General features: G+C 44.8%; 1 protein-coding gene across 1 annotated transcript in view; it reads left to right on the forward strand.

Annotated features, from left to right (window-relative positions):
• The window catches only part of CHRNA3 (cholinergic receptor nicotinic alpha 3 subunit), a 46,841-nt gene extending 20,868 nt beyond the window's left edge, over window positions 1-25,973 (forward strand). Inside the window, exons 3-5 of the mRNA XM_083179699.1 lie at window positions 17,201-17,310; window positions 21,398-22,394; window positions 25,708-25,973. Coding sequence (XP_083035825.1) covers window positions 17,201-17,310; window positions 21,398-22,394; window positions 25,708-25,830 — 1,230 coding nt within the window. The 3' untranslated portion in view covers window positions 25,831-25,973. The remainder of the gene's footprint in view (window positions 1-17,200; window positions 17,311-21,397; window positions 22,395-25,707) is intronic.
• Window positions 25,974-26,461: the final 488 nt, after the last annotated feature.

The raw sequence follows: 26,461 nt of genomic DNA on the forward strand, positions 1-26,461 counted from the left end.
CCCCATTTTGCAAACTACACCCCTCAGGGAATTCATCTAGGGGTATAGTGTACATTTCAAACCCCCAGGGGTTTCACCAATTGTGGTACAACTGGGCAGTGAAAATGAAAAATTAAATTTTTTACACAAAAATGCAGTTCTGGCTCAAAATTTTTCATTTTCACAAGGAATGAAGGAGACAAAGCACCCCAAAATCTGTGCCCCAATTTCTCACGAGTACGGCAATGCCTCACATGTGACCAAAAAATACCGTTTGGGTGCATGGCAGGACTCAGAAGGGAAGGAGTGATATTTGGATTTTGCAGCACAGATTCTGGTGGAATGTTGGTGGGTGCTATGTCGCATTAGCAAGACCCCCGAAGCACCAATACAGTGGAACCCCCCCACAAGTGACCCCATTTTGCAAACTACACCCCTCAGGGAATTCATCTAGGGGTATAGTGTACATTTCAAACCCCCAGGGGTTTCACCAATTGTGGTACAACTGGGCAGTGAAAATGAAAAATTAAATTTTTTACACAAAAATGCAGTTCTGGCTCAAAATTTTTCATTTTCACAAGGAATGAAGGAGACAAAGCACCACAAAATATGTGCCCCAATTTCTCCCGAGTATGGCAATGCCTCACATGTGACCAAAAAATACCATTTGGGTGCATGGCAGGACACAGAAGGGAAGGAGTGATATTTGGATTTTGCAGCACAGATTCTGGTGGAATGTTGGTGGGTGCTATGTCGCATTAGCAAGACCCCCGAAGCACCAATACAGTGGAACCCCCCCACAAGTGACCCCATTTTGCAAACTACACCCCTCAGGGAATTCATCTAGGGGTATAGTGTACATTTCAAACCCCCAGGGGTTTCACCAATTGTGGTACAACTGGGCAGTGAAAATGAAAAATTAAATTTTTTACACAAAAATGCAGTTCTGGCTCAAAATTTTTCATTTTCACAAGGAATGAAGGAGACAAAGCACCACAAAATATGTGCCCCAATTTCTCCCGAGTATGGCAATGCCTCACATGTGACCAAAAAATACCATTTGGGTGCATGGCAGGACACAGAAGGGAAGGAGTGATATTTGGATTTTGCAGCACAGATTCCGGTGGAATGTTGGTGGGTGCTATGTCGCATTAGCAAGACCCCCGAAGCACCAATACAGTGGAACCCCCCCACAAGTGACCCCATTTTGCAAACTACACCCCTCAGGGAATTCATCTAGTGGTATAGTGTACATTTCAAACCCCCAGGGGTTTCACCAATTGTGGTACAACTGGGCAGTGAAAATGAAAAATTAAATTTTTTACACAAAAATGCAGTTCTGGCTCAAAATTTTTCATTTTCACAAGGAATGAAGGAGACAAAGCACCCCAAAATATGTGCCCCAATTTCTCCCGAGTACGGCAATGCCTCACATGTGACCAAAAAATACCATTTGGGTGCATGGCAGGACTCAGAAGGGAAGGAGTGATATTTGGATTTTGTAGCACAGATTCTGGTGGATTGTTGGTGGGTGCTATGTCGCATTAGCAAGACCCCCGAAGCACCAATACAGTGGAACCCCCCCACAAGTGACCCCATTTTGCAAACTACACCCCTCAGGGAATTCATCTAGGGGTATAGTGTACATTTCAAACCCCCAGGGGTTTCACCAATTGTGGTACAACTGGGCAGTGAAAATGAAAAATTAAATTTTTTACACAAAAATGCAGTTCTGGCTCAAAATTTTTCATTTTCACAAGGAATGAAGGAGACAAAGCACCCCAAAATATGTGCCCCAATTTCTCCCGAGTACGGCAATGCCTCACATGTGACCAAAAAATACCATTTGGGTGCATGGCAGGACTCAGAAGGGAAGGAGTGATATTTGGATTTTGTAGCACAGATTCCGGTGGAATGTTGGTGGGTGCTATGTCGCATTAGCAAGACCCCCGAAGCACCAATACAGTGGAACCCCCCCACAAGTGACCCCATTTTGCAAACTACACCCCTCAGGGAATTCATCTAGTGGTATAGTGTACATTTCAAACCCCCAGGGGTTTCACCAATTGTGGTACAACTGGGCAGTGAAAATGAAAAATTAAATTTTTTACACAAATATGCAGTTCTGGCTCAAAATTTTTCATTTTCACAAGGAATGAAGGAGACAAAGCACCCCAAAATATATGCCCCAATTTCTCCGGAGTACGGCAATGCCTCACATGTGACCAAAAAATACCATTTGGGTGCATGGCAGGACTCAGAAGGGAAGGAGTGATATTTGGATTTTGCAGCACAGATTCTGGTGGAATGTTGGTGGGTGCTATGTCGCATTAGCAAGACCCCCGAAGCACCAATACAGTGGAACCCCCCCACAAGTGACCCCATTTTGCAAACTACACCCCTCAGGGAATTCATCTAGTGGTATAGTGTACATTTCAAACCCCCAGGGGTTTCACCAATTGTGGTACAACTGGGCAGTGAAAATGAAAAATTAAATTTTTTACACAAAAATGCAGTTCTGGCTCAAAATTTTTCATTTTCACAAGGAATGAAGGAGACAAAGCACCCCAAAATATGTGCCCCAATTTCTCCCGAGTACGGCAATGCCTCACATGTGACCAAATAATACCATTTGGGTGCATGGCAGGACTCAGAAGGGAAGGAGTGATATTTGGATTTTGCAGCACAGATTCTGGTGGAATGTTGGTGGGTGCTATGTCGCATTAGCAAGACCCCCGAAGCACCAATACAGTGGAACCCCCCCACAAGTGACCCCATTTTGCAAACTACACCCCTCAGGGAATTCATCTAGGGGTATAGTGTACATTTCAAACCCCCAGGGGTTTCACCAATTGTGGTACAACTGGGCAGTGAAAATGAAAAATTAAATTTTTTACACAAAAATGCAGTTCTGGCTCAAAATTTTTCATTTTCACAAGGAATGAAGGAGACAAAGCACCCCAAAATATGTGCCCCAATTTCTCCCGAGTACGGCAATGCCTCACATGTGACCAAAAAATACCATTTGGGTGCATGGCAGGACACAGAAGGGAAGGAGTGATATTTGGATTTTGCAGCACAGATTCCGGTGGAATGTTGGTGGGTGCTATGTCGCATTAGCAAGACCCCCGAAGCACCAATACAGTGGAACCCCCCCACAAGTGACCCCATTTTGCAAACTACACCCCTCAGGGAATTCATCTAGTGGTATAGTGTACATTTCAAACCCCCAGGGGTTTCACCAATTGTGGTACAACTGGGCAGTGAAAATGAAAAATTAAATTTTTTACACAAATATGCAGTTCTGGCTCAAAATTTTTCATTTTCACAAGGAATGAAGGAGACATAGCACCCCAAAATATATGCCCCAATTTCTCCGGAGTACGGCAATGCCTCACATGTGACCAAAAAATACCATTTGGGTGCATGGCAGGACTCAGAAGGGAAGGAGTGATATTTGGATTTTGCAGCACAGATTCTGGTGGAATGTTGGTGGGTGCTATGTCGCATTAGCAAGACCCCCGAAGCACCAATACAGTGGAACCCCCCCACAAGTGACCCCATTTTGCAAACTACACCCCTCAGGGAATTCATCTAGGGGTATAGTGTACATTTCAAACCCCCAGGGGTTTCACCAATTGTGGTACAACTGGGCAGTGAAAATGAAAAATTAAATTTTTTACACAAAAATGCAGTTCTGGCTCAAAATTTTTCATTTTCACAAGGAATGAAGGAGACAAAGCACCCCAAAATCTGTGCCCCAATTTCTCCGGAGTACGGCAATGCCTCACATGTGACCAAAAAATACCATTTGGGTGCATGGCAGGACTCAGAAGGGAAGGAGTGATATTTGGATTTTGCAGCACAGATTCTGGTGGAATGTTGGTGGGTGCTATGTCGCATTAGCAAGACCCCCGAAGCACCAATACAGTGGAACCCCCCCACAAGTGACCCCATTTTGCAAACTACACCCCTCAGGGAATTCATCTAGGGGTATAGTGTACATTTCAAACCCCCAGGGGTTTCACCAATTGTGGTACAACTGGGCAGTGAAAATGAAAAATTAAATTTTTTACACAAAAATGCAGTTCTGGCTCAAAATTTTTCATTTTCACAAGGAATGAAGGAGACAAAGCACCCCAAAATCTGTGCCCCAATTTCTCACGAGTATGGCAATGCCTCACATGTGACCAAAAAATACCATTTGGGTGCATGGCAGGACTCAGAAGGGAAGGAGTGATATTTGGATTTTGCAGCACAGATTCTGGTGGAATGTTGGTGGGTGCTATGTCGCATTAGCAAGACCCCCGAAGCACCAATACAGTGGAACCCCCCCACAAGTGACCCCATTTTGCAAACTACACCCCTCAGGGAATTCATCTAGGGGTATAGTGTACATTTCAAACCCCCAGGGGTTTCACCAATTGTGGTACAACTGGGCAGTGAAAATGAAAAATTAAATTTTTTACACAAAAATGCAGTTCTGGCTCAAAATTTTTCATTTTCACAAGGAATGAAGGAGACAAACACCCCAAAATCTGTGCCCCAATTTCTCACGAGTACGGCAATGCCTCACATGTGACCAAAAGATACCATTTGGGTGCATGGCAGGACTCAGAAGGGAAGGAGTGATATTTGGATTTTGCAGCACAGATTCTGGTGGAATGTTGGTGGGTGCTATGTCGCATTAGCAAGACCCCCGAAGCACCAATACAGTGGAACCCCCCCACAAGTGACCCCATTTTGCAAACTACACCCCTCAGGGAATTCATCTAGGGGTATAGTGTACATTTCAAACCCCCAGGGGTTTCACCAATTGTGGTACAACTGGGCAGTGAAAATGAAAAATTAAATTTTTTACACAAAAATGCAGTTCTGGCTCAAAATTTTTCATTTTCACAAGGAATGAAGGAGACAAAGCACCCCAAAATCTGTGCCCCAATTTCTCACGAGTACGGCAATGCCTCACATGTGACCAAAAAATACCGTTTGGGTGCATGGCAGGACTCAGAAGGGAAGGAGTGATATTTGGATTTTGCAGCACAGATTCTGGTGGAATGTTGGTGGGTGCTATGTCGCATTAGCAAGACCCCCGAAGCACCAATACAGTGGAACCCCCCCACAAGTGACCCCATTTTGCAAACTACACCCCTCAGGGAATTCATCTAGGGGTATAGTGTACATTTCAAACCCCCAGGGGTTTCACCAATTGTGGTACAACTGGGCAGTGAAAATGAAAAATTAAATTTTTTACACAAAAATGCAGTTCTGGCTCAAAATTTTTCATTTTCACAAGGAATGAAGGAGACAAAGCACCACAAAATATGTGCCCCAATTTCTCCCGAGTATGGCAATGCCTCACATGTGACCAAAAAATACCATTTGGGTGCATGGCAGGACACAGAAGGGAAGGAGTGATATTTGGATTTTGCAGCACAGATTCTGGTGGAATGTTGGTGGGTGCTATGTCGCATTAGCAAGACCCCCGAAGCACCAATACAGTGGAACCCCCCCACAAGTGACCCCATTTTGCAAACTACACCCCTCAGGGAATTCATCTAGGGGTATAGTGTACATTTCAAACCCCCAGGGGTTTCACCAATTGTGGTACAACTGGGCAGTGAAAATGAAAAATTAAATTTTTTACACAAAAATGCAGTTCTGGCTCAAAATTTTTCATTTTCACAAGGAATGAAGGAGACAAAGCACCACAAAATATGTGCCCCAATTTCTCCCGAGTATGGCAATGCCTCACATGTGACCAAAAAATACCATTTGGGTGCATGGCAGGACACAGAAGGGAAGGAGTGATATTTGGATTTTGCAGCACAGATTCCGGTGGAATGTTGGTGGGTGCTATGTCGCATTAGCAAGACCCCCGAAGCACCAATACAGTGGAACCCCCCCACAAGTGACCCCATTTTGCAAACTACACCCCTCAGGGAATTCATCTAGTGGTATAGTGTACATTTCAAACCCCCAGGGGTTTCACCAATTGTGGTACAACTGGGCAGTGAAAATGAAAAATTAAATTTTTTACACAAAAATGCAGTTCTGGCTCAAAATTTTTCATTTTCACAAGGAATGAAGGAGACAAAGCACCCCAAAATATGTGCCCCAATTTCTCCCGAGTACGGCAATGCCTCACATGTGACCAAAAAATACCATTTGGGTGCATGGCAGGACTCAGAAGGGAAGGAGTGATATTTGGATTTTGTAGCACAGATTCTGGTGGATTGTTGGTGGGTGCTATGTCGCATTAGCAAGACCCCCGAAGCACCAATACAGTGGAACCCCCCCACAAGTGACCCCATTTTGCAAACTACACCCCTCAGGGAATTCATCTAGGGGTATAGTGTACATTTCAAACCCCCAGGGGTTTCACCAATTGTGGTACAACTGGGCAGTGAAAATGAAAAATTAAATTTTTTACACAAAAATGCAGTTCTGGCTCAAAATTTTTCATTTTCACAAGGAATGAAGGAGACAAAGCACCCCAAAATATGTGCCCCAATTTCTCCCGAGTACGGCAATGCCTCACATGTGACCAAAAAATACCATTTGGGTGCATGGCAGGACTCAGAAGGGAAGGAGTGATATTTGGATTTTGTAGCACAGATTCCGGTGGAATGTTGGTGGGTGCTATGTCGCATTAGCAAGACCCCCGAAGCACCAATACAGTGGAACCCCCCCACAAGTGACCCCATTTTGCAAACTACACCCCTCAGGGAATTCATCTAGTGGTATAGTGTACATTTCAAACCCCCAGGGGTTTCACCAATTGTGGTACAACTGGGCAGTGAAAATGAAAAATTAAATTTTTTACACAAATATGCAGTTCTGGCTCAAAATTTTTCATTTTCACAAGGAATGAAGGAGACAAAGCACCCCAAAATATATGCCCCAATTTCTCCGGAGTACGGCAATGCCTCACATGTGACCAAAAAATACCATTTGGGTGCATGGCAGGACTCAGAAGGGAAGGAGTGATATTTGGATTTTGCAGCACAGATTCTGGTGGAATGTTGGTGGGTGCTATGTCGCATTAGCAAGACCCCCGAAGCACCAATACAGTGGAACCCCCCCACAAGTGACCCCATTTTGCAAACTACACCCCTCAGGGAATTCATCTAGTGGTATAGTGTACATTTCAAACCCCCAGGGGTTTCACCAATTGTGGTACAACTGGGCAGTGAAAATGAAAAATTAAATTTTTTACACAAAAATGCAGTTCTGGCTCAAAATTTTTCATTTTCACAAGGAATGAAGGAGACAAAGCACCCCAAAATATGTGCCCCAATTTCTCCCGAGTACGGCAATGCCTCACATGTGACCAAATAATACCATTTGGGTGCATGGCAGGACTCAGAAGGGAAGGAGTGATATTTGGATTTTGCAGCACAGATTCTGGTGGAATGTTGGTGGGTGCTATGTCGCATTAGCAAGACCCCCGAAGCACCAATACAGTGGAACCCCCCCACAAGTGACCCCATTTTGCAAACTACACCCCTCAGGGAATTCATCTAGGGGTATAGTGTACATTTCAAACCCCCAGGGGTTTCACCAATTGTGGTACAACTGGGCAGTGAAAATGAAAAATTAAATTTTTTACACAAAAATGCAGTTCTGGCTCAAAATTTTTCATTTTCACAAGGAATGAAGGAGACAAAGCACCCCAAAATATGTGCCCCAATTTCTCCCGAGTACGGCAATGCCTCACATGTGACCAAAAAATACCATTTGGGTGCATGGCAGGACACAGAAGGGAAGGAGTGATATTTGGATTTTGCAGCACAGATTCCGGTGGAATGTTGGTGGGTGCTATGTCGCATTAGCAAGACCCCCGAAGCACCAATACAGTGGAACCCCCCCACAAGTGACCCCATTTTGCAAACTACACCCCTCAGGGAATTCATCTAGTGGTATAGTGTACATTTCAAACCCCCAGGGGTTTCACCAATTGTGGTACAACTGGGCAGTGAAAATGAAAAATTAAATTTTTTACACAAATATGCAGTTCTGGCTCAAAATTTTTCATTTTCACAAGGAATGAAGGAGACATAGCACCCCAAAATATATGCCCCAATTTCTCCGGAGTACGGCAATGCCTCACATGTGACCAAAAAATACCATTTGGGTGCATGGCAGGACTCAGAAGGGAAGGAGTGATATTTGGATTTTGCAGCACAGATTCTGGTGGAATGTTGGTGGGTGCTATGTCGCATTAGCAAGACCCCCGAAGCACCAATACAGTGGAACCCCCCCACAAGTGACCCCATTTTGCAAACTACACCCCTCAGGGAATTCATCTAGGGGTATAGTGTACATTTCAAACCCCCAGGGGTTTCACCAATTGTGGTACAACTGGGCAGTGAAAATGAAAAATTAAATTTTTTACACAAAAATGCAGTTCTGGCTCAAAATTTTTCATTTTCACAAGGAATGAAGGAGACAAAGCACCCCAAAATATGTGCCCCAATTTCTCCCGAGTACGGCAATGCCTCACATGTGACCAAAAAATACCATTTGGGTGCATGGCAGGACACAGAAGGGAAGGAGTGATATTTGGATTTTGCAGCACAGATTCCGGTGGAATGTTGGTGGGCGCTATGTCGCATTAGCAAGACCCCCGAAGCACCAATACAGTGGAACCCCCCCACAAGTGACCCCATTTTGCAAACTACACCCCTCAGGGAATTCATCTAGTGGTATAGTGTACATTTCAAACCCCCAGGGGTTTCACCAATTGTGGTACAACTGGGCAGTGAAAATGAAAAATTAAATTTTTTACACAAAAATGCAGTTCTGGCTCAAAATTTTTCATTTTCACAAGGAATGAAGGAGACAAAGCACCCCAAAATATGTGCCCCAATTTCTCCCGAGTACGGCAATGCCTCACATGTGACCAAAAAATACCATTTGGGTGCATGGCAGGACTCAGAAGGGAAGGAGTGATATTTGGATTTTGTAGCACAGATTCTGGTGGATTGTTGGTGGGTGCTATGTCGCATTAGCAAGACCCCCGAAGCACCAATACAGTGGAACCCCCCCACAAGTGACCCCATTTTGCAAACTACACCCCTCAGGGAATTCATCTAGGGGTATAGTGTACATTTCAAACCCCCAGGGGTTTCACCAATTGTGGTACAACTGGGCAGTGAAAATGAAAAATTAAATTTTTTACACAAAAATGCAGTTCTGGCTCAAAATTTTTCATTTTCACAAGGAATGAAGGAGACAAAGCACCCCAAAATATGTGCCCCAATTTCTCCCGAGTACGGCAATGCCTCACATGTGACCAAATAATACCATTTGGGTGCATGGCAGGACTCAGAAGGGAAGGAGTGATATTTGGATTTTGCAGCACAGATTCTGGTGGAATGTTGGTGGGTGCTATGTCGCATTAGCAAGACCCCCGAAGCACCAATACAGTGGAACCCCCCCACAAGTGACCCCATTTTGCAAACTACACCCCTCAGGGAATTCATCTAGGGGTATAGTGTACATTTCAAACCCCCAGGGGTTTCACCAATTTTGGTACAACTGGGCTGTGAAAATGAAAAATTACATTTTTTTACACAAAAATGCAGTTCTGGCTCAAAATTTTTCATTTTCACAAGGAATAAATGGAGACAAAGCACCCCAAAATCTGTGCCCCAATTTCTCCCGAGTACGGCAATGCCTCATGTGTGACCAAAAAATGGCAGGACTCAGAAGGGAAGGAGTGATATTTGGATTTTGCAGCACAGATTCTGGTGGAATGTTGGTGGGTGCTTTGTCGCATTAGCAAGACCCCCAAAGCCCCAATACAGTGGAACCCCCCCACAAGTGACCCCATTTTGCAAACTATACCCCTCAGGGAATTCATCTAGGGGTATAGTGTACATTTCAAACCCCCAGGGGTTTCACCAATTTTGGTACAACTGGGCTGTGAAAATGAAAAATTACATTTTTTTACACAAAAATGCAGTTCTGGCTCAAAATTTTTCATTTTCACAAGGAATGAAGGAGACAAAGCACCCCAAAATCTGTGCCCCAATTTCTCCCGAGTACGGCAATGCCTCATGTGTGACCAAAAAATGGCAAGACTCAGAAGGGAAGGAGTGATATTTGGATTTTGCAGCACAGATTCTGGTGGAATGTTGGTGGGTGCTATGTCGCATTAGCAAGACCCCCAAAGCACCAATACAGTGGAACCCCCCCACAAGTGACCCCATTTTGCAAACTATACCCCTCAGGGAATTCATCTAGGGGTATAGTGTACATTTCAAACCCCCAGGGGATTCACCAATTTTGGTACAACTGGGCTGTGAAAATGAAAAATTACATTTTTTTACACAAAAATGCAGTTCTGGCTCAAAATTTTTCATTTTCATAAGGTATGAAGGAGAAAAAGCACCCCAAAATCTGTGCCCCAATATCTTCCGAGTATGGCAATGCCTCATATGTGACCAAAAAATACCAGTTGGGTGCATGGCAGGACTCAGAAGGGAAGGAGTGATTTTTGGATTTTGCAGCTCATATTGTGGTGGAATGAATGGTGGGTGCTCTGTGGCATTAGCAAGACCCCCGAAGCACGGTGAAATGATGAACCTAATAATCCATAGATGTGTGGTATATTTTAAAACACTCCTTTATACATAGGCCGGGTTTGTCGGGGCAAGTTTCACAGTGGAAAATAGTATCCTTTCTTATTCCCTTTTTATAGCAAGCTTTGCACCTTTTTTGTTTCCTGCCCTTTTTTGCAGTGGAGGGGATTTCGTTAGGAAAATGCTGCCCTGGTACAATACGGGGGCCAGTACTAGAAGTACTGGGGCCCTCTGCCTGCTGGTTCCCAAATATTAGGCCCTTTATGACTTCCTCTTGAAAGTGCATAAATGTCCCCCTCTGGCTGGTAGAACGGAATAGCACGTAAGCGTTATACAGTGCCATCTGGATGATATACACGGCCAGCTTCTTGTACCAGATTTTTGTTTTCCGCAGGGGACTGTACGGCTTCAGTACCTGATCTGAAAGATCCACTCCGCCCATGTACTTATTGTAATCTAGGATACAATTAGGTTTTGAGGTGTGGGTACTGGTACCTCGTACAGGGACGGAGGTGGTACTGTCTCCATGAATTGTTGTCAGTATAAGGACATCCCTCTTGTCCTTATATTTGACCAACAACATATTTTCGGTGCATATTCCCCTGCTTTCACCCCTTCTCAGTAATTGGGCAACGTGCGTTTTTGGGAGGCCTCTTTGGTTCTTGCGCACAGTACCGCAAGCTGCTGTACCTCTTGAACCAAGGGCCTTAAACAGGGGGATGCTAGTGTAAAAGTTATCCACATAGAGGTGATAACCTTTATCCAGGAAGGGGTGCACTAAATCCCAGACAATTTTTCCACTAACACCTACGAGGGAGGGGGGGCATTCTGGCGGTTCAATTCTTGAGTCCTTCCCTTCATATACCCTAAACCTGTGGGTGTACCCTGAGGTGCTTTCACACAGCTTATACATTTTTATGCCATACCTTGCCCTCTTATTGGGAAGGTACTGGCGGAATTTAACCCTTCCTTTAAAATGTATAAGGGACTCGTCGATACAAATAAACTTTTCAGGGATGTACATCTCTGCAAATTTGGCACTGAAATGATCAATGACCGGCCTGACTTTGAATAGCCGGTCAAAGGTGGGATCATCTCTGGGTGGGCACTGTGCATTATCGGTGTAATGTAAAAATTTAAGGATTGTCTCAAAACGAGTCCGAGCCATGGCCATACGGTAAAGTGGGGTGCTGTACAGAACATCTGTACTCCAATATTGCCTAATTTCTGGCTTTTTTACTATGCCCATATGTAACACCAGACCCCAAAACGTCATCATCTCTACTGCATCTACAGGGGTCCACCTAGCAAATGATGACGTGGGGTTTTGATCAATAAACTGCTGGGCATATAAATTACTTTGGTCCACCATTAAATTTATAAAATCATCAGAGAAAAATAATTTGAAAAAGTCAATTTCTCTGAGACCTGTTGAATCAAATTGGATTCCTGGGATGGCCAAAAACTCAGGAACCTGGGGCTCAAAATTGTCTGGTGGTGGGGTCCATACGGGATCAATCATTTGGGGGGGTTCTCAGCTGCTCTACGGGGGCGTCTTTGAGGGGGTCCCTCATCACTAGAGGAGGAAGAGGAGCTTAAGACGAATCCTTCAAATTCCCCACTTGCATCACTGGCTGTGTCAGAGTCAGAGGCAAGCATGGCATATGCCTCCTCCGCTGAATACATTCTTCTGGATGACTGGGATGACATTTGGGATGACATTTGGGATGCCATTTTTATTTTTGTGTTTCTGTAAGTGTAATGTTTCAACACGTGTATAGTGTAGGGGGGGTACAAACTTTATTTCAACACGGGGGGTATGTAGTGTGTAGTGTGTATGTAGTGCAGAAAAAAAAATACTTTATACAGGAATTTGATCCCAATAAAAAAAAAAAAAATTGAAGGGGTTAAAAAAAAAAATAAAAGGTCCTGCGCCAAAAATTGAGCACAGATGTTGGTCAGTAACGTCCGTCACTGAACAGCGCTCAAAGGCAACAGGAATTTGATCCAAAAAAAAAAATTATATCAACCCTGTGCCAAAAATGCTGTTCAGTGATGTACGTCACTGATCAGCGCTCAGCGGCCACAGGACACCCACAAAAGCAACGTGGGTGTAAAAACAATTTAAAAAAAATAAACCACAGCACTCTCCAAAAAAAAAACAATTTAAAAAAACTGCAGAAAAAAAATTATATCAACCCTGTGCCAAAAATGCTGTTCAGTGATGTACGTCACTGATCAGCGCTCAGCGGCCACAGGACACCCACAAAAGCAACGTGGGTGTAAAAACAATTTAAAAAAAATAAACCACAGCACTCTCCAAAAAAAAAAAACAATTTAAAAAAACTGCAGAAAAAAAATTATATCAACCCTGTGCCAAAAATGCTGTTTAGTGATGTACGTCACTGATCAGCGCTCAGCGGCCACAGGACACCCACAAAAGCAACGTGGGTGTAAAAACAAAACCCCACTGCACTCTCCAAAAAAAAACTGCAGATCAGTGATGCAGTGATGCAACACTGATTAGCAGTGAGGGGCAGCAGGCACCCAACTGTGGGTGCAACCTGACAGGGTATATATATATAAAAAAAAAACCCTGGACCCCCAAAAAGTTGCTGATCAGTTAATTTATACTGATCAGCACAAAAGGGGGGGCAGCAGGGGGGCAGCAGGGGGGCAGCAGTCAGTTGCACAGGCAGCACAAGCTTTGGTGCAACTGACAGGTATATATATAAAAAAAATAACCCCTGCACCCCCAAAAAGTTGCTGATCAGCACAGATACAGTATACTGATCAGCACAAAAGGGGGTGCAGCAGACACAAAATATAGCACTCTCTATCACTCTCTGTCACTATCTCTGACTATCTCTGACTATCTCTGACTATCTCTCACTATCTGTCACTCTATGACACTGCAGCAGCAGCACACAGGAAGTGACAAGATCCAGTAAGCATCCAGCTGCTGGCAGCACGCTACCAGCGGTGATCAGGTAAGTATCAGGCAAGGATCAGGTATGTATATCACGACAGATTGGCCGGTGACCGCTCTGCATGCAATTCCTGACCGGAATGGCATCTGCAGCGCAGTCACCGTTAGTTTAAATAACGCGCTATGGCTGTGATTGGTCCGTCGGTCCGACGGACCAATCACAGCCTTGGGGGCAGGTGGGGTGAGGTGGGGTGAGGTGTGGTCATCACCGGTGACCCCCTCACACCCCCTCCCACCCGGCGGTGATTGACACCTGTGTTACCGAGCGTCATATTCGCCGGTAACACAGGAAAACGCTGCGATTGGCTGTTCACATTGAACAGCCAATCACAGCGATCGCCGACGGGGGGGAGGCATCGCCGCCCCCCCTGGACATGCTGGGACATGTCTGCTGTCAGGTACAGCAGACATGTTTAAACTGTCACCGCGTCTATAGACGCGGGGACAGTTTAAAGTCATGACGTATATATACGTCATGTGTCGGGAAGTACATCCCGGCCATGACGTATATATACGTCAAATGTCGGGAAGGGGTTAAGGTGTCTAATAATCGCACTTTTTTCAGACCAGGTTCTGTTGGGCGATTTGGCCCAGAACTCACTTTGGTCAAGTGCACAAATGGTTAATTTGAACACAGGTGCCCTCAATTTCACTCAGAAAAAGCCCTACATATACCCCAACATCAATAAGGACACCTGTGAGGGTTTGAGACATGGATATTTTGCAGAGTGGTTTGGAGTTGCTGATTTGTGGTGTGGCCCATTTGGAGGAGCTGCGCAGGAGGGAGGAAGCTGCACACCAGATCCAGGTAGCCCCCCAACTACTGCGTACCCCACGTATGTATCGTGCTCGGCTGTACCTGGACTCCCTCTTGGATCAACAGGTTGTGAGAATGTTTAGGCTGAACCGCAATAACCTGTTGGACTTATACAGTATGAGCAGATGAGAGATGATTTGGACCCTTTCGGGGGAGGCAACTATGCAGTGTCTGGGCTGCAGAAATTAATGTGTACCCTCTACTATTTGGCCACTGGCTCCACTCAGTCTGTGACCTCATGGTCCTTGGGGGTATCACAGCCCACTTTCTCTAAGCATTTTACTCAAGTGTTACTTGCTTTAAAGAAGTTGTGGCGGACATACATCAGATTCCCATGTTCTGAGTTGGAGTTGCAGGACCACAAGGTGGCTTTCTATAGACTCTCAGCATTCCCTCACGTGCTAGGAGCTATAGACTGCACACACATTGGGATTAGGGAACTGCACGTGCGGGGATACGTCTATGTCAATCGGCGTGGGCGGCACTCTTTGAACGTACAGGTGGTATGTGATGGTCATCTCAAAATCCTAAGTGTAGTAGCAGGCTTCCCTGGGAACTGCCATGACGCCTATATTCTGAGGCACTCAGCCCTCTGCCACTCCTCACTCTGCCACCAACACCTCTTCCTCTGCTCACACTGCCACTGCTCCTCTCCATGCTCCTTACTTCCTATCAAAGAGTGAAATGGCACCAGTGCCCCTTTATATAGGGGGTGTGATGCATAATGGAGGGGACAGAGGTGGGCCAATAGGTTAGGGGGTTCTTAGTCATGCGGAGACAGTCTTGTAAATCGCACTCCGGTTGGTCCAAAACTTGCACATGACCGGCGGAAGAAATCGCACTTTTTTGTGTCATAAAATCGCACCACTTTGCCGCAAATCGCACTACATCGCACTTTTCAGCCTCCAAATCGCATCCCATTAAATATGCGAATTATTACAAAAAAAATGTGATTTCAAAAAGTGCGAAGAGTGGCGATGAGATAAAAAATGCACTTTTATCTCATCCCATAGAATGTCACCCTTAGTTTTTTTTTTAATGAAATGCCTTGTATAGAATATATTGCATAAATGTATTAATAAACAATTCTCTAGTGTACGATATACAGTATATCCTTCCTTCTTCCATTCACCTGCTTCCTGTCATCAGCAGTATGAAGCAGCACATTAGATGCCTATGCATGTGAACACAAGATTAAGCATACACACTATGCTATGTCTATAATATGTCATTCCAATTTGCCTCAATACAACATATCATCCAATGTATTGCCTAATGTGTACTCCACTCTAGTGTATTCCCTTTATGGAACTTCCACATTATGGAACTAAAACAGAAAACATAATAGTGATGGCAGGAAGCATTATTCAGTCCAAGGGCTCCCTCTATAGGAACAGAACAGACAATTCTTTCAAAATATTGCAAATGTTGTTCCTGATTCAGCTGGGCTCGCGAAGAGCTGAATTCGCAGCGTGGTCCGATGTTGCGGGTCTGCGCATGTGTATTGGCGAAAATGCGCATGTGCAGACTGGCTGTGCAAATGCCTTAGGCGAGTAATACATTCACAGCGGTGTGGACAGGGGGCTCCATAAAAATGCTTGGCATCCACTTGTAAACACAGGTGTGCCAAAGCTGCCCGCCTGGTCTGCATCGAGGCGCTCGCAAATAAAAGTCAGTCTAGGCTGACTTGTATTTGCGAACGGGTGGCACACTCATTCAATGGTCGCCGACCATCAAATGATTTTTCACCCGTACATAACGTGATACTGTGCTTCAGTATCAGAGGTATAACTGTTAAATTTGAACCACCATGCCCGCCCCATCTCCAAGTAGTGTTACAACCCCCCCCTGCCTCCTTAAAAACTGTCTGCTGTATGGGGGCAGCCATTTTTTGAGTGTCAGTTTTCATTAGCAGCAGGGGTACTTGTGTATTATCACGGCGCCCACTACTCCATTTGCGGAATTGCATCGCATTGCATGCCATATTGTATGCCATGTAATGCGATGCAATTTTACTATGTAATGTATTCACTGCCCTGTGTCAGTGAATCTATTAAAAAGATAGGATGCGATAAAAAATCGCATCGCATGCTATTATTGTATGGCATGCGATGCAATGAGATATCGGTTCTGATGGAACCTAGAATAATGCCATTTTATGGTAAAATTACATATAATGTCATTTATTTTGCCCCCCCCCCCGCCACTATATACATCATCCCGAAGAGTGGTGAGGGGCGACGGTACACGTCCGGAGTTGATTCTATATAGTGTGACGAGCGCAGCTAGCCTCCGAGCCCAAAGCGTGGCGAGCGCAGCGAGGAGGCGCATACATTGGTTCTTCTGCAAATGGAGTTCTGCAAGGCACTCAGTAGAGGAGGCCTCAGTCCCCTTTTTTCGCTGGGCAGCTGCCCAAGCTGAGGCTTAATTAGATGGCCACCTGCAGGGATCATTTGCCACACTGCTAGGATTGCAGCTCCATGAAGGAGGTATCTCTTCCACTGAGATGTCTCCTGCATGCCCCTGCTAGAGATCACATGGAAATTCAAAGCTGCTTGTATGCGACACTGAACTTCCGAACATCCAGGTATATGGCCCATTTTTTTAAATGTACAATTGCTGCAACAAAGTTACAAGGTATGTGGTGCACTAAAGAGCAAAGGTGTATGAGGACACATCTGTATATAATTTATTATTGCAAAACTATATATTTTAATTTCACAAATATTTTCTAATTTGCATAAATACAGAACATATACTGAGTTTTATGGAATAAATGAAGTCACTGTACAATGTACGGCTCATGGCTATTCTGTTGTTTTACAGATATGGAATGATTACAAGCTTAAGTGGGTTCCAAGTCATTTTGGAGGAATTGAATATATTCGAGTTCCCTCTTCCCAGATCTGGAGGCCAGACATAGTTCTCTATAACAAGTAATCCTTATCTAATCTATGCTGTTTGTGTATATACACAGTACTGTGCAAAAGTGTGGAATAAATGCTGCAAAGATGCTTTAAAAAATTGTAGTATTAGCTTGTATCAATTAACAACATGCAAAGTGAGTGTTTTCAGGCAACAGTGAAGCATGGAGGAGGTTGCACTTCAGCAAGTGGAGTTGGGGATTTGGTCAGGATTGTTATTCTCAATGCTGAGAAATACAGGCAGGAACTTATTGTCACACTACTAGATTGAGGTGGAGTCTGGTTAGGACTAGGGACCTTTTTCTGGTCCACATGCAAAGCTGCAAATTTCGCAGCGTTGCATGTGGATTAAACGCCGGATGCCACTCGCTCGGCAATTTAACCGCACAGCTCCAAATGGATGTTTTGCATAAACATCCATTCACAGCCTTGGGTGCGGAGGCCAAATCATTTGATGGTCACCGACCATCAAATGATTTGGAAGGAGCACGCAAAATGAAGGCACTCTCTGGTGTCTTAGCTTTCATGCTCATGTATGAGAAGAGGGCAGGCAGCTAACATACGTTAATGTCAGCTGCCCTCCGCTGGCAGCCACATCATGGCCTAATTTCCATGGGAACACCCAGCGTTTCCATGGGAACACCCAGCATTTCCATGGGAACACCCAGCGTTTCCATGGGAACACCCAGCATTTACATGGGAACACCCAGCATTTACATGGAAACACCCAGCGTTTTAATGGGAACACCCATGAAATGCTGGGCGTTCCCATGGGTGCGTCACCTTGCTGCTGCTCCTCACCCCCTGTCCGCACTGGTAGGTGCAAACGGGATTTAAAAATTAGCAGTTTGCCATGCCCGCTCGCACCCAGCATATGCACATGCACAGAAATGCTCATGTGCATAAGGAAAACATTGCTCCCCCATGCGAATGTGCAGGGGAGTGTGTAAACCAGAATAAGGCCCTAGGTCCCAATGTTGCAGTAGAAGCTATGAATGAGGCTGGTCTAATGTAAGACCTACACATAATCAATGGGCTTTGGCCTTAGCTGTGTGCGACCTTCAGGTCATGGCCCTCTGCCTCGGTCACCTGGTATAGAATAGAAAGCAACACATCTAGTTAGGGCTAGTAGATCAGAACTAAATCCGACAGGCTGGACTGGATACAAAAGATCTTAACCGGACTGGATTTCACCAAACTGGACTTGACTGGACTTAACTCAACTGAACCAGATTGGACTTGACTAGACAGGACCAGGCTAAAAATTGACTGGACTAGACCAGACTGGACTTAACTGGACTTAGCTTAACAGACCTTGAACTGAAAAGAAAGCTAGGTTGTGCACTGTGGGAGGAAACTATACTACCAGTAAAGGGTAAAGAATTTTGGTACTTGTGTAGTTTCACGGCTGCAGTTATGTAGTCAGCGTAGTGTCCCTGTCAGAATCAGCGTAGTGTTCCCGAGGCCGGCGTAGTTATCGTATTCAGCATCCCTGTCAGTATCAGCGTTGTGTTCCCGCAGCCAGCATAATTAGCATAGTCGGCGTCCCTGTCAGTATCAATGTAGTGTTCCCATGACCAGCGTAGTTAGTGTAGTCAGCGTCCCTGTCAGTATCAGCGTCGTGTTCCCGCAGCCAGCGTAGTCAGCCTAGTCAGTACGTTCGCGGCTAGCCAGAGCTTACGTAGTTAGCGTAGTCAGTCAACGTTACGCAGATAGCGTTTAGTCAGCATAGTCAGTACGTTCGCGGCTAGCCGGAGATTACGTAGTTGGCGTAGTCAGTCAGCGTTACGCAGTCAGCATTTTGTCACCACTTATTAGATTGTGTAAGTTATGGCTCCCGAACCATTAACCATCTCCAACCTGCCGCAGAGGAAGGAGGAGTTGGTGGCATTTTTCCAACGCCACAACTTGCTGCCAGAGACACAGACCTGTGTCAACGGGCATCCTATAAGGCTCAATGTAAAGGAACGTATGTGGTGCTGCACATAAGAAGCTGTGGGAAGAAGGTCAGTCTCCGGGCTGCACAATGGTTTCGCAATGTCACCTGACATTTCTGACCCTTCTGTGGTTCATATTTTCATGGGTGGAGGAGCTGACAAGCATTACATTTTGTGAGCGCCACCTCAAGATTTTGAGCAAAACCGCCGTTATATATAACAATCTTATGCGGGAGGCATGTACCCTCGATCTGATGTCACAGCCCCAACACCAGATTGGCAGACCTGGCAAAATCATTGAGGTGGACAAAAGTCTGTTTGTCCAGCATAAGAGCCACATTGGACGCGTCCTACCACAGCAGTGGCTCTTCGGTGGGATATTGCGTGAGACCAATGCTTCATCACACCAGTGGCCAGCCGTGACGCCAGGACCCTAATGTCTGCCATCGAAGCACACATAGAGCCAGGTACCACCATCTACTCAGACTGTTGGCGTGCGTACAAAACGCAAGAATTGGAGCAGGCGGGGTACCACCACATGCACGTCAACCACCGTTATAACTTTGTGGACCCAGACACTTGGGTCCATACCCAGAATATCGAGAGGCTCTGGGGCTCCTGCAAGTTGAGGAATAAGAGGCAGAGGGGCACTGCACGCCAGTACCTTGACTCATACTTGCAGGAATTCATATGGCGCGAAACCCTAGGGGTGGAGGATGCTTTCCTGCGCATATTACATGCACTGACTCTTGTCCCAACTGCAGACAAAGCAGCCGATGCCGAGGATGAGACTGCTGCATCAACATCAGCTGCATCTGGAGGGGCTGCTGTGTCGGAGGAATAAATGTTTTAGACCTTTCTGGGACTTGTTGTTCTACATTATTATTTAACATTGCTCATTGTTTTTTGTATTTATTCTTTATGTCAGTAAAATCCATTTGACAGTTAACACGTCTCATCATTATTGTTTCAGATGGATGAAATGACAAGTGTGAATGTGTTCCTGAAACACCCACACTATCCACGCAAGCGTGGAGAGCGCAGCACGCCCCACGAGGGGACGCGGTATGCATCCTCCCAACCTGTTCATACCCCCACTATCCACGCCGGTGTGGAGTTGATTTTATAAAGTGTGGCAAGCGCAGCGAGCCACCGCGCACGAAGTGTGGCGAGCACAGCGAGCCCCGTGATGGGACATGCAAAGGAGCCCGAAGCGTGGAGATCGTTGTCCGCCACGCTTTGGGTGCGGCGGCTCGATGCGCTCGCAAATCTCAGGCAGATGGAGCGTCTCTCCGCCGGCGCCCGCATGATCACCTCCCTGCCGGCGTCCGCCAGCGCAGGGGATCTGGCGGTTACCGGCGCTGTATGAGAGGCTCTCACTAGGCTTGCCAGGGACACCGGGGACAGAGCAGCAGCTCGCGGGGACAGTGCGGTGACTACGCTGCCTGACACTAAGCTGACTACACAGGGCTGCCGCAGGGACACTACGCTACAGTTGGGCTACGCTGACAGACTGCACTGCACTATTTATTTAAACAGTATAATATAGTTATTAATATAAAGCTGGTAAGTAGAACATTATAGTCAATAAAAAATACATATAAAATACACAATTCAATATAACAACCTGGGTTAGTAGCCAACAGTCCTGTTAGTGCACTCAGATACTTCATTAATAGTAAATCCAGTCGGTATTAGTACTAATATGGTAATATTTCCAGATGTTAGTTTGGTTAGCAATAGTTACCACTGTCCTCAATTCTGATGAACTTTAACAAAAGGTTTTGACACATCGGGCCTTATTCTGGTTCACTCTTTCTGACAAAATCCTTCTTAGAAAGACAAACCATGTGCACTGTAGGGGGGCAGATGTAAAATGTGCAGAGAGAATTAGATTTGGGTGAGTAATTTTGTTTCTGTGCAGGGTAAATACTGGCTGCTTTTTTTTACACTGCAATATAGATCTCACTTTAAAGTAAAACCCCACCCAAATCTAATTCTCTCTGCACAAGTAACATCTGCCCCCCCCCCCCCCTGCAGTGCACATGGTCTTGTCCATCTAAGAAGGAATTTGTCAGAAAGAGTGAACCAAAATAACCCCCATTATCAGCTGACAAGAGAGCTCATAGAAACATACGACTAAAATATTTTATTTTATTTAGTGCGGTTGGGATATTTCAAGTGGATGACAAAGCCAAAGCAATATTAAAATACACAGGAGACATAACTTGGATCCCACCTGCTATATTCAAGAGCTCCTGCTGGATAGATGTGACGTTCTTCCCCTTCGATTACCAGAACTGCACTATGAAGTTTGGGTCATGGACATATGATAAAGCCAAAATTGATCTCGTTATGATCAGTTCTGAGATGAACCTAAAGGAATTCTGGGAGAGCGGCGAGTGGGTCATCATTAGTGCTCCAGGATACAAGCATGAGATTAAATACAACTGCTGTATAGAAATTTACCAGGATATCACGTATTCCCTTTATATCAGACGTCTACCATTGTTCTACACCATTTACATGATCATTCCTTGCCTTCTCATCTCATGCCTAACTATCTTAGTTTTCTATTTGCCATCAGATTGCGGAGAGAAGGTTACTTTGTGCATGTCTGTACTATTATCACTGACTGTATTTCTTCTAGTTATCACCGAAATTATCCCTTCAACCTCCCTGGTGATCCCTCTCATTGGTGAATATTTACTCTTTACCATGATATTTGTAACTCTATCTATTGTTATAACTGTATTTGTGCTGAATGTACACTACAGAACTCCTAAAACACACACAATGCCCCAGTGGGTAAAGAAAATCTTCTTGGACAAGCTCCCGAAAATAATGTTTATGACACGACCAACAAAGGAAGACATAAAACCACAATCAAATGAAGATCTCTTCAACATAAATAGCATCAGCAGTTCTGAGATTAGAAGTTGTAATGGCCAACTGTTCTGCCAGGACAACTCATGCCCATGTGGGCAAATGAAAAGATTATATACCTCAGACATTGCATGTAATCTTACTCGTGGCTCCAGCCTGGAATCAATGGACAATCTGATCTCAAATTCACTATTATCCACAGAGATAAGAGAAGTCATAGAAAATGTACATTTTATTGCAGACAATATGAAGATACAAAATGAATCGAAAGAGGTAAGATCACTTTCCTATATGACAATATGCATCCATTGCTTACCTCCATGTAGCAATCTGCTGGGTCATAAGGACTTTCACACATTATACCAATGGAATGAATGAACTTTAATTTAGTCAGTGATGGGCAGTGATATTACATAACCTCTTCTTTCCAAGGACTGATCATAATTACATGAGCTACCAGAGATGCTTATCACTAGCTGATACCATGTCTGGTTCTTCTCAGGGTAGTGCCCACAGGGAGCAGGTGCCCACCATAAAATATCATGCAAAACATGTTGCAGAACCTCTGCAGAAGAAGCCTACAAACTTGTTGAGAACTGCCTGCTTCCTACCTGTGGTGGTGGTATGTTGCCAACAGGACAGGAGTGGACCAACCCTATGCACCTCCTGCACAGCCCCAGGAGCCACTCACCAGCATGTTCATTTGTAACTATCAGTTTCTCCTTCATGCTGGGCAACTTCCTGGATAAAGCTGGCCATACATTTACAGATTGATTGGCAGATCTGGCTGGTTGGAACAAAAACCGGGTAATGGATGTGAGTAAATGACAGTTGATCATTTGCTTTGAATTGCTGAAAAACTGCCAAACTGTCATTCAGATACTACCAGGTTTTTGTTCCAGCCAGACATATTTGACATTCAATCTGTAGATGTAGGGCCAGCTTAAGACACCTGACACTGCATCAAGCCATGCCCCCCTCAGGCAGATCTGATAGCTGCCTCTCCTTGTGCTGTGTTTTGCTGTATTATTGGTCAAGGAGGCTGCACTACCCACAGCCTCAGGCAGTCTCTGTCCATCATAGAAGGGAGGCTGAGCTTTTAGCAAATGCTTTGAAAGCTAGTCTGCTACCTTGTGATTGCCTCTGTGTTTGTGCATGTGTGAGAGAAATAGAGATGTTGTTTCACTCGCTGCCAACAGAGGGCAGTGTTGCAGAGACACACAGACGCTAGACGTATATATAGATGATGTTATAAATATCTTCTTTATATAATTCTAATTCATTTTTATACACAAAACTCCGTAGTATAGTAGAGTATGACAGGTAAGGCTCTGCCTCCCTGAGTGAATTCAGGGCCGCCAACAGGGGGGTGCTGTGGGTACAGCTGTCCCAGGCCCCGGCCTCTGGAGGGGCCCAGGCAGCTGCCCACATGGTGCCACCCCCTCCACCCCGTGGCCGAACACCGCCTCCCCCACCCGGTCCCGGCTCCCCCCACAGCCAGGCACGCACAATACACAGTGCAACCTGCAGAGCGCTGAGCCTAGGTTACAGAGGGGCTTGGCACTCTGCAGGCTGCACTGTGCAGTGTGCACTCCAGAGGAGATGCGTGCCAGTGGAGACGTGCAGGAACCTCTGCAGCTAGGTAATGGTACTGGGTGGGGGGGGGGGGGGTGGGGGGGGGGGCGTAATGGTACTCTGGGGGGGAAGGGGTGGCGGGTGCCCGTAATGGTACTCTGGGGGAGAAGGGGTGGCGGGGTGCACGTAATGGTACTCAGGCGTGGGGGGAGTCAGTCCTGGGCCCCGCGATTCCTAGTGGAGGCCCTGAGTAAATTTATGATGTTTTTGTAAATTTAGAACAATATTCCTGATTTAGCATTACTGTAATTGGCATTTACAATTTGTCAATTGTAAATTAGGTACATTTTATTCCAGTAAAGAAAACTTAGAAATAAGAAGTGGAAAAAACTCAAATGACGGTGGAATGAAACAAAATAAGAGATCCTGTGTTTCATACATACCCATGGTTATTTAATGCCAGCTAATTGATACTCCAAGGCTATACAATTAGCCCTGAAGTGTTGCTGCAGACATCTATTAACAAGGATTTTTAAGGGGACCTCAGTAGGTTCCAACATTTAAACATTTTTAAACCAGAATTGAAAAAAAAAAAAAGGACAGTAAAGGGTTAAGCCCCATACACACTAAACTACTTTTTAAAATATATAGTTCATTTGGCCCTTCTGAGAGACATGTTTTAAAAAATTGCTTTCTTGTATGCTCAATATCGTTAGTGACACCCCCATCATCTGTGCTGTATGCTCAGTGTTGACTAAATCATAAACACAATGGCATGTAGCAGCTAGGGAAGCAGTGTAACCATACCTCCCGACAGTCCTGATATTAGCGGGACAGTCCCGATAATCAGGGCCTGTCCCACTTTCCCACCCGCTGCCGGCAGTGTCCCGTGGGCGGGGGAGGTTGCCACGGGAGATAATCACTACTACATGATCTGACTGAATAGATGCTGTGCGCAAGCGCACAGCGTCTATTCGCGGCCGTAAATGTGGGCGCTGCCTAATTTGCATAAGCTGTACCCTCATTTGCGTAGGCCACACCCCCTTTTCGGACGCTCACGCGGAGTTGGGAGGTATGGTGTAACTGATCATATCGTTCACTGATATTGTTCAGTGTGTATCATTAATGATATTGGCTGTGGAGCCTGGGGATATTTTTCAGCTGCAAAATCACAGGGTCTAATAATGAAAAATGGCACACAAAAAAATGTGACAAAGTCCAGAGAAAATTGACACTCTGGGCTATAAAACCATTGTATATACTGTATACTGATTAAGAAATAATTTGTCAGCATCCTGACACGAGCCGGATGCTGCACTGTGACTTCATCCTTCAGCATTTGGCCTCTGTCACTGAGAAGGAGCCGTTAGTACTGGAACAGTCTCCAGGGACAGCCTGCAAACTCCCAGCGCCAGATGCACTAAGCTTCAAAAGTGTTAAAATTCAGAGTGATAAACAGCCAGCCAATCAGCTCCTACCTACCATAACACAGGTTGGGTTTGAGAAATGTCAGGTAGGAGCTGATTGGCTGGCTGTTTATCACTCTCCATTTTATCATTTTTGATGCTTAGTGCATCTGGCCCCCAGAGTGATGTAATTGGCAGCTTCTTAGAAAGGCCATGCCCATTTTAATGACACCAGTGGGGTTCTTGAGAGGCCATATCCCTGTCTGCAGCACCACAACTGGGGATACTGTATGTAATAATATGAATTGGAGGTACTGTTTGGCATGATATGTACTGGCATCCATACAATGTGACATCATTTAAACTAGGGAATTATGATGGCTCATAAAATATACTGGGATACTACTATGGTTAAAAAAGTGAACTAGGGTACTATTATGGGGGAAAAAGGGATTAACAGTATTTAGGGTTTGTTTGAAACAATATCTGATATGATTGGGTATTTTTAAGAAACATTCAACATATACATATAGAAAACCAACATATACAGTATTTCTATATTGTAAGTAGTGATATTAATGCAAAGGTTGATCTTATGTCTTTAGATTGAAAATGATTGGAAATATGTTGCCATGGTGATCGATCGCATCTTCCTCTGGGTGTTTGTAATGGTCTGCATCCTGGGCACTGCTGGACTTTTTTTGCAACCATTGATGTTTGGCGACTGAAGGAGGGTTGACTATCTCTTTGTGGCATCCAAACACATATACTGTAAGCACGTGATTTGGGAACGAAGATGCAAGAGGATGCTGCATGAGTATGAAAATACAGATTCCCTTGAAACTGAACATGTGAACATAGTCTGGCATTGGAACACTAAATAAATGTATTTATTTCATTGTTATTCAATTGAATGTTGATGCATGTATGCAGTGGGGCAAAAAGTGCATGACTTAAGACTAATTATAAATTTAAAATATTTCTCCTAAAATAAGCTCTGTTTAGCTTTATTAATGTCTTGACAGTGAGGGCACATTGGTCTACACGTTCTATATTTTGGACATTTTTATAATTGTACATTAGTAAATAATATACAGTGCATATATAAATACACACATCGTGGATCTGATGCAGCCACAAAGGCACTTTTAGTCACACCTGCAACTCAGTTAATAGAATCAAAATCTTTACCTAAGTTGAAAATTAATGCCTCTTTAAAAATACTTCTGAGATCAGCCAGCATACCGCATGTTTCACAAATTTGTACCCAATTAAATATTGCCACTAGTGTCTGACTTTCACACATACAATAGGTAGTATATGCAGACACACTATATGAAGCACAAACAGGACAATCAT

Source organism: Crinia signifera, chromosome 4 (assembly GCF_055691185.1).
Source record: "Crinia signifera chromosome 4, ASM5569118v1, whole genome shotgun sequence".
NCBI lineage: Eukaryota > Metazoa > Chordata > Amphibia > Anura > Myobatrachidae > Crinia > Crinia signifera.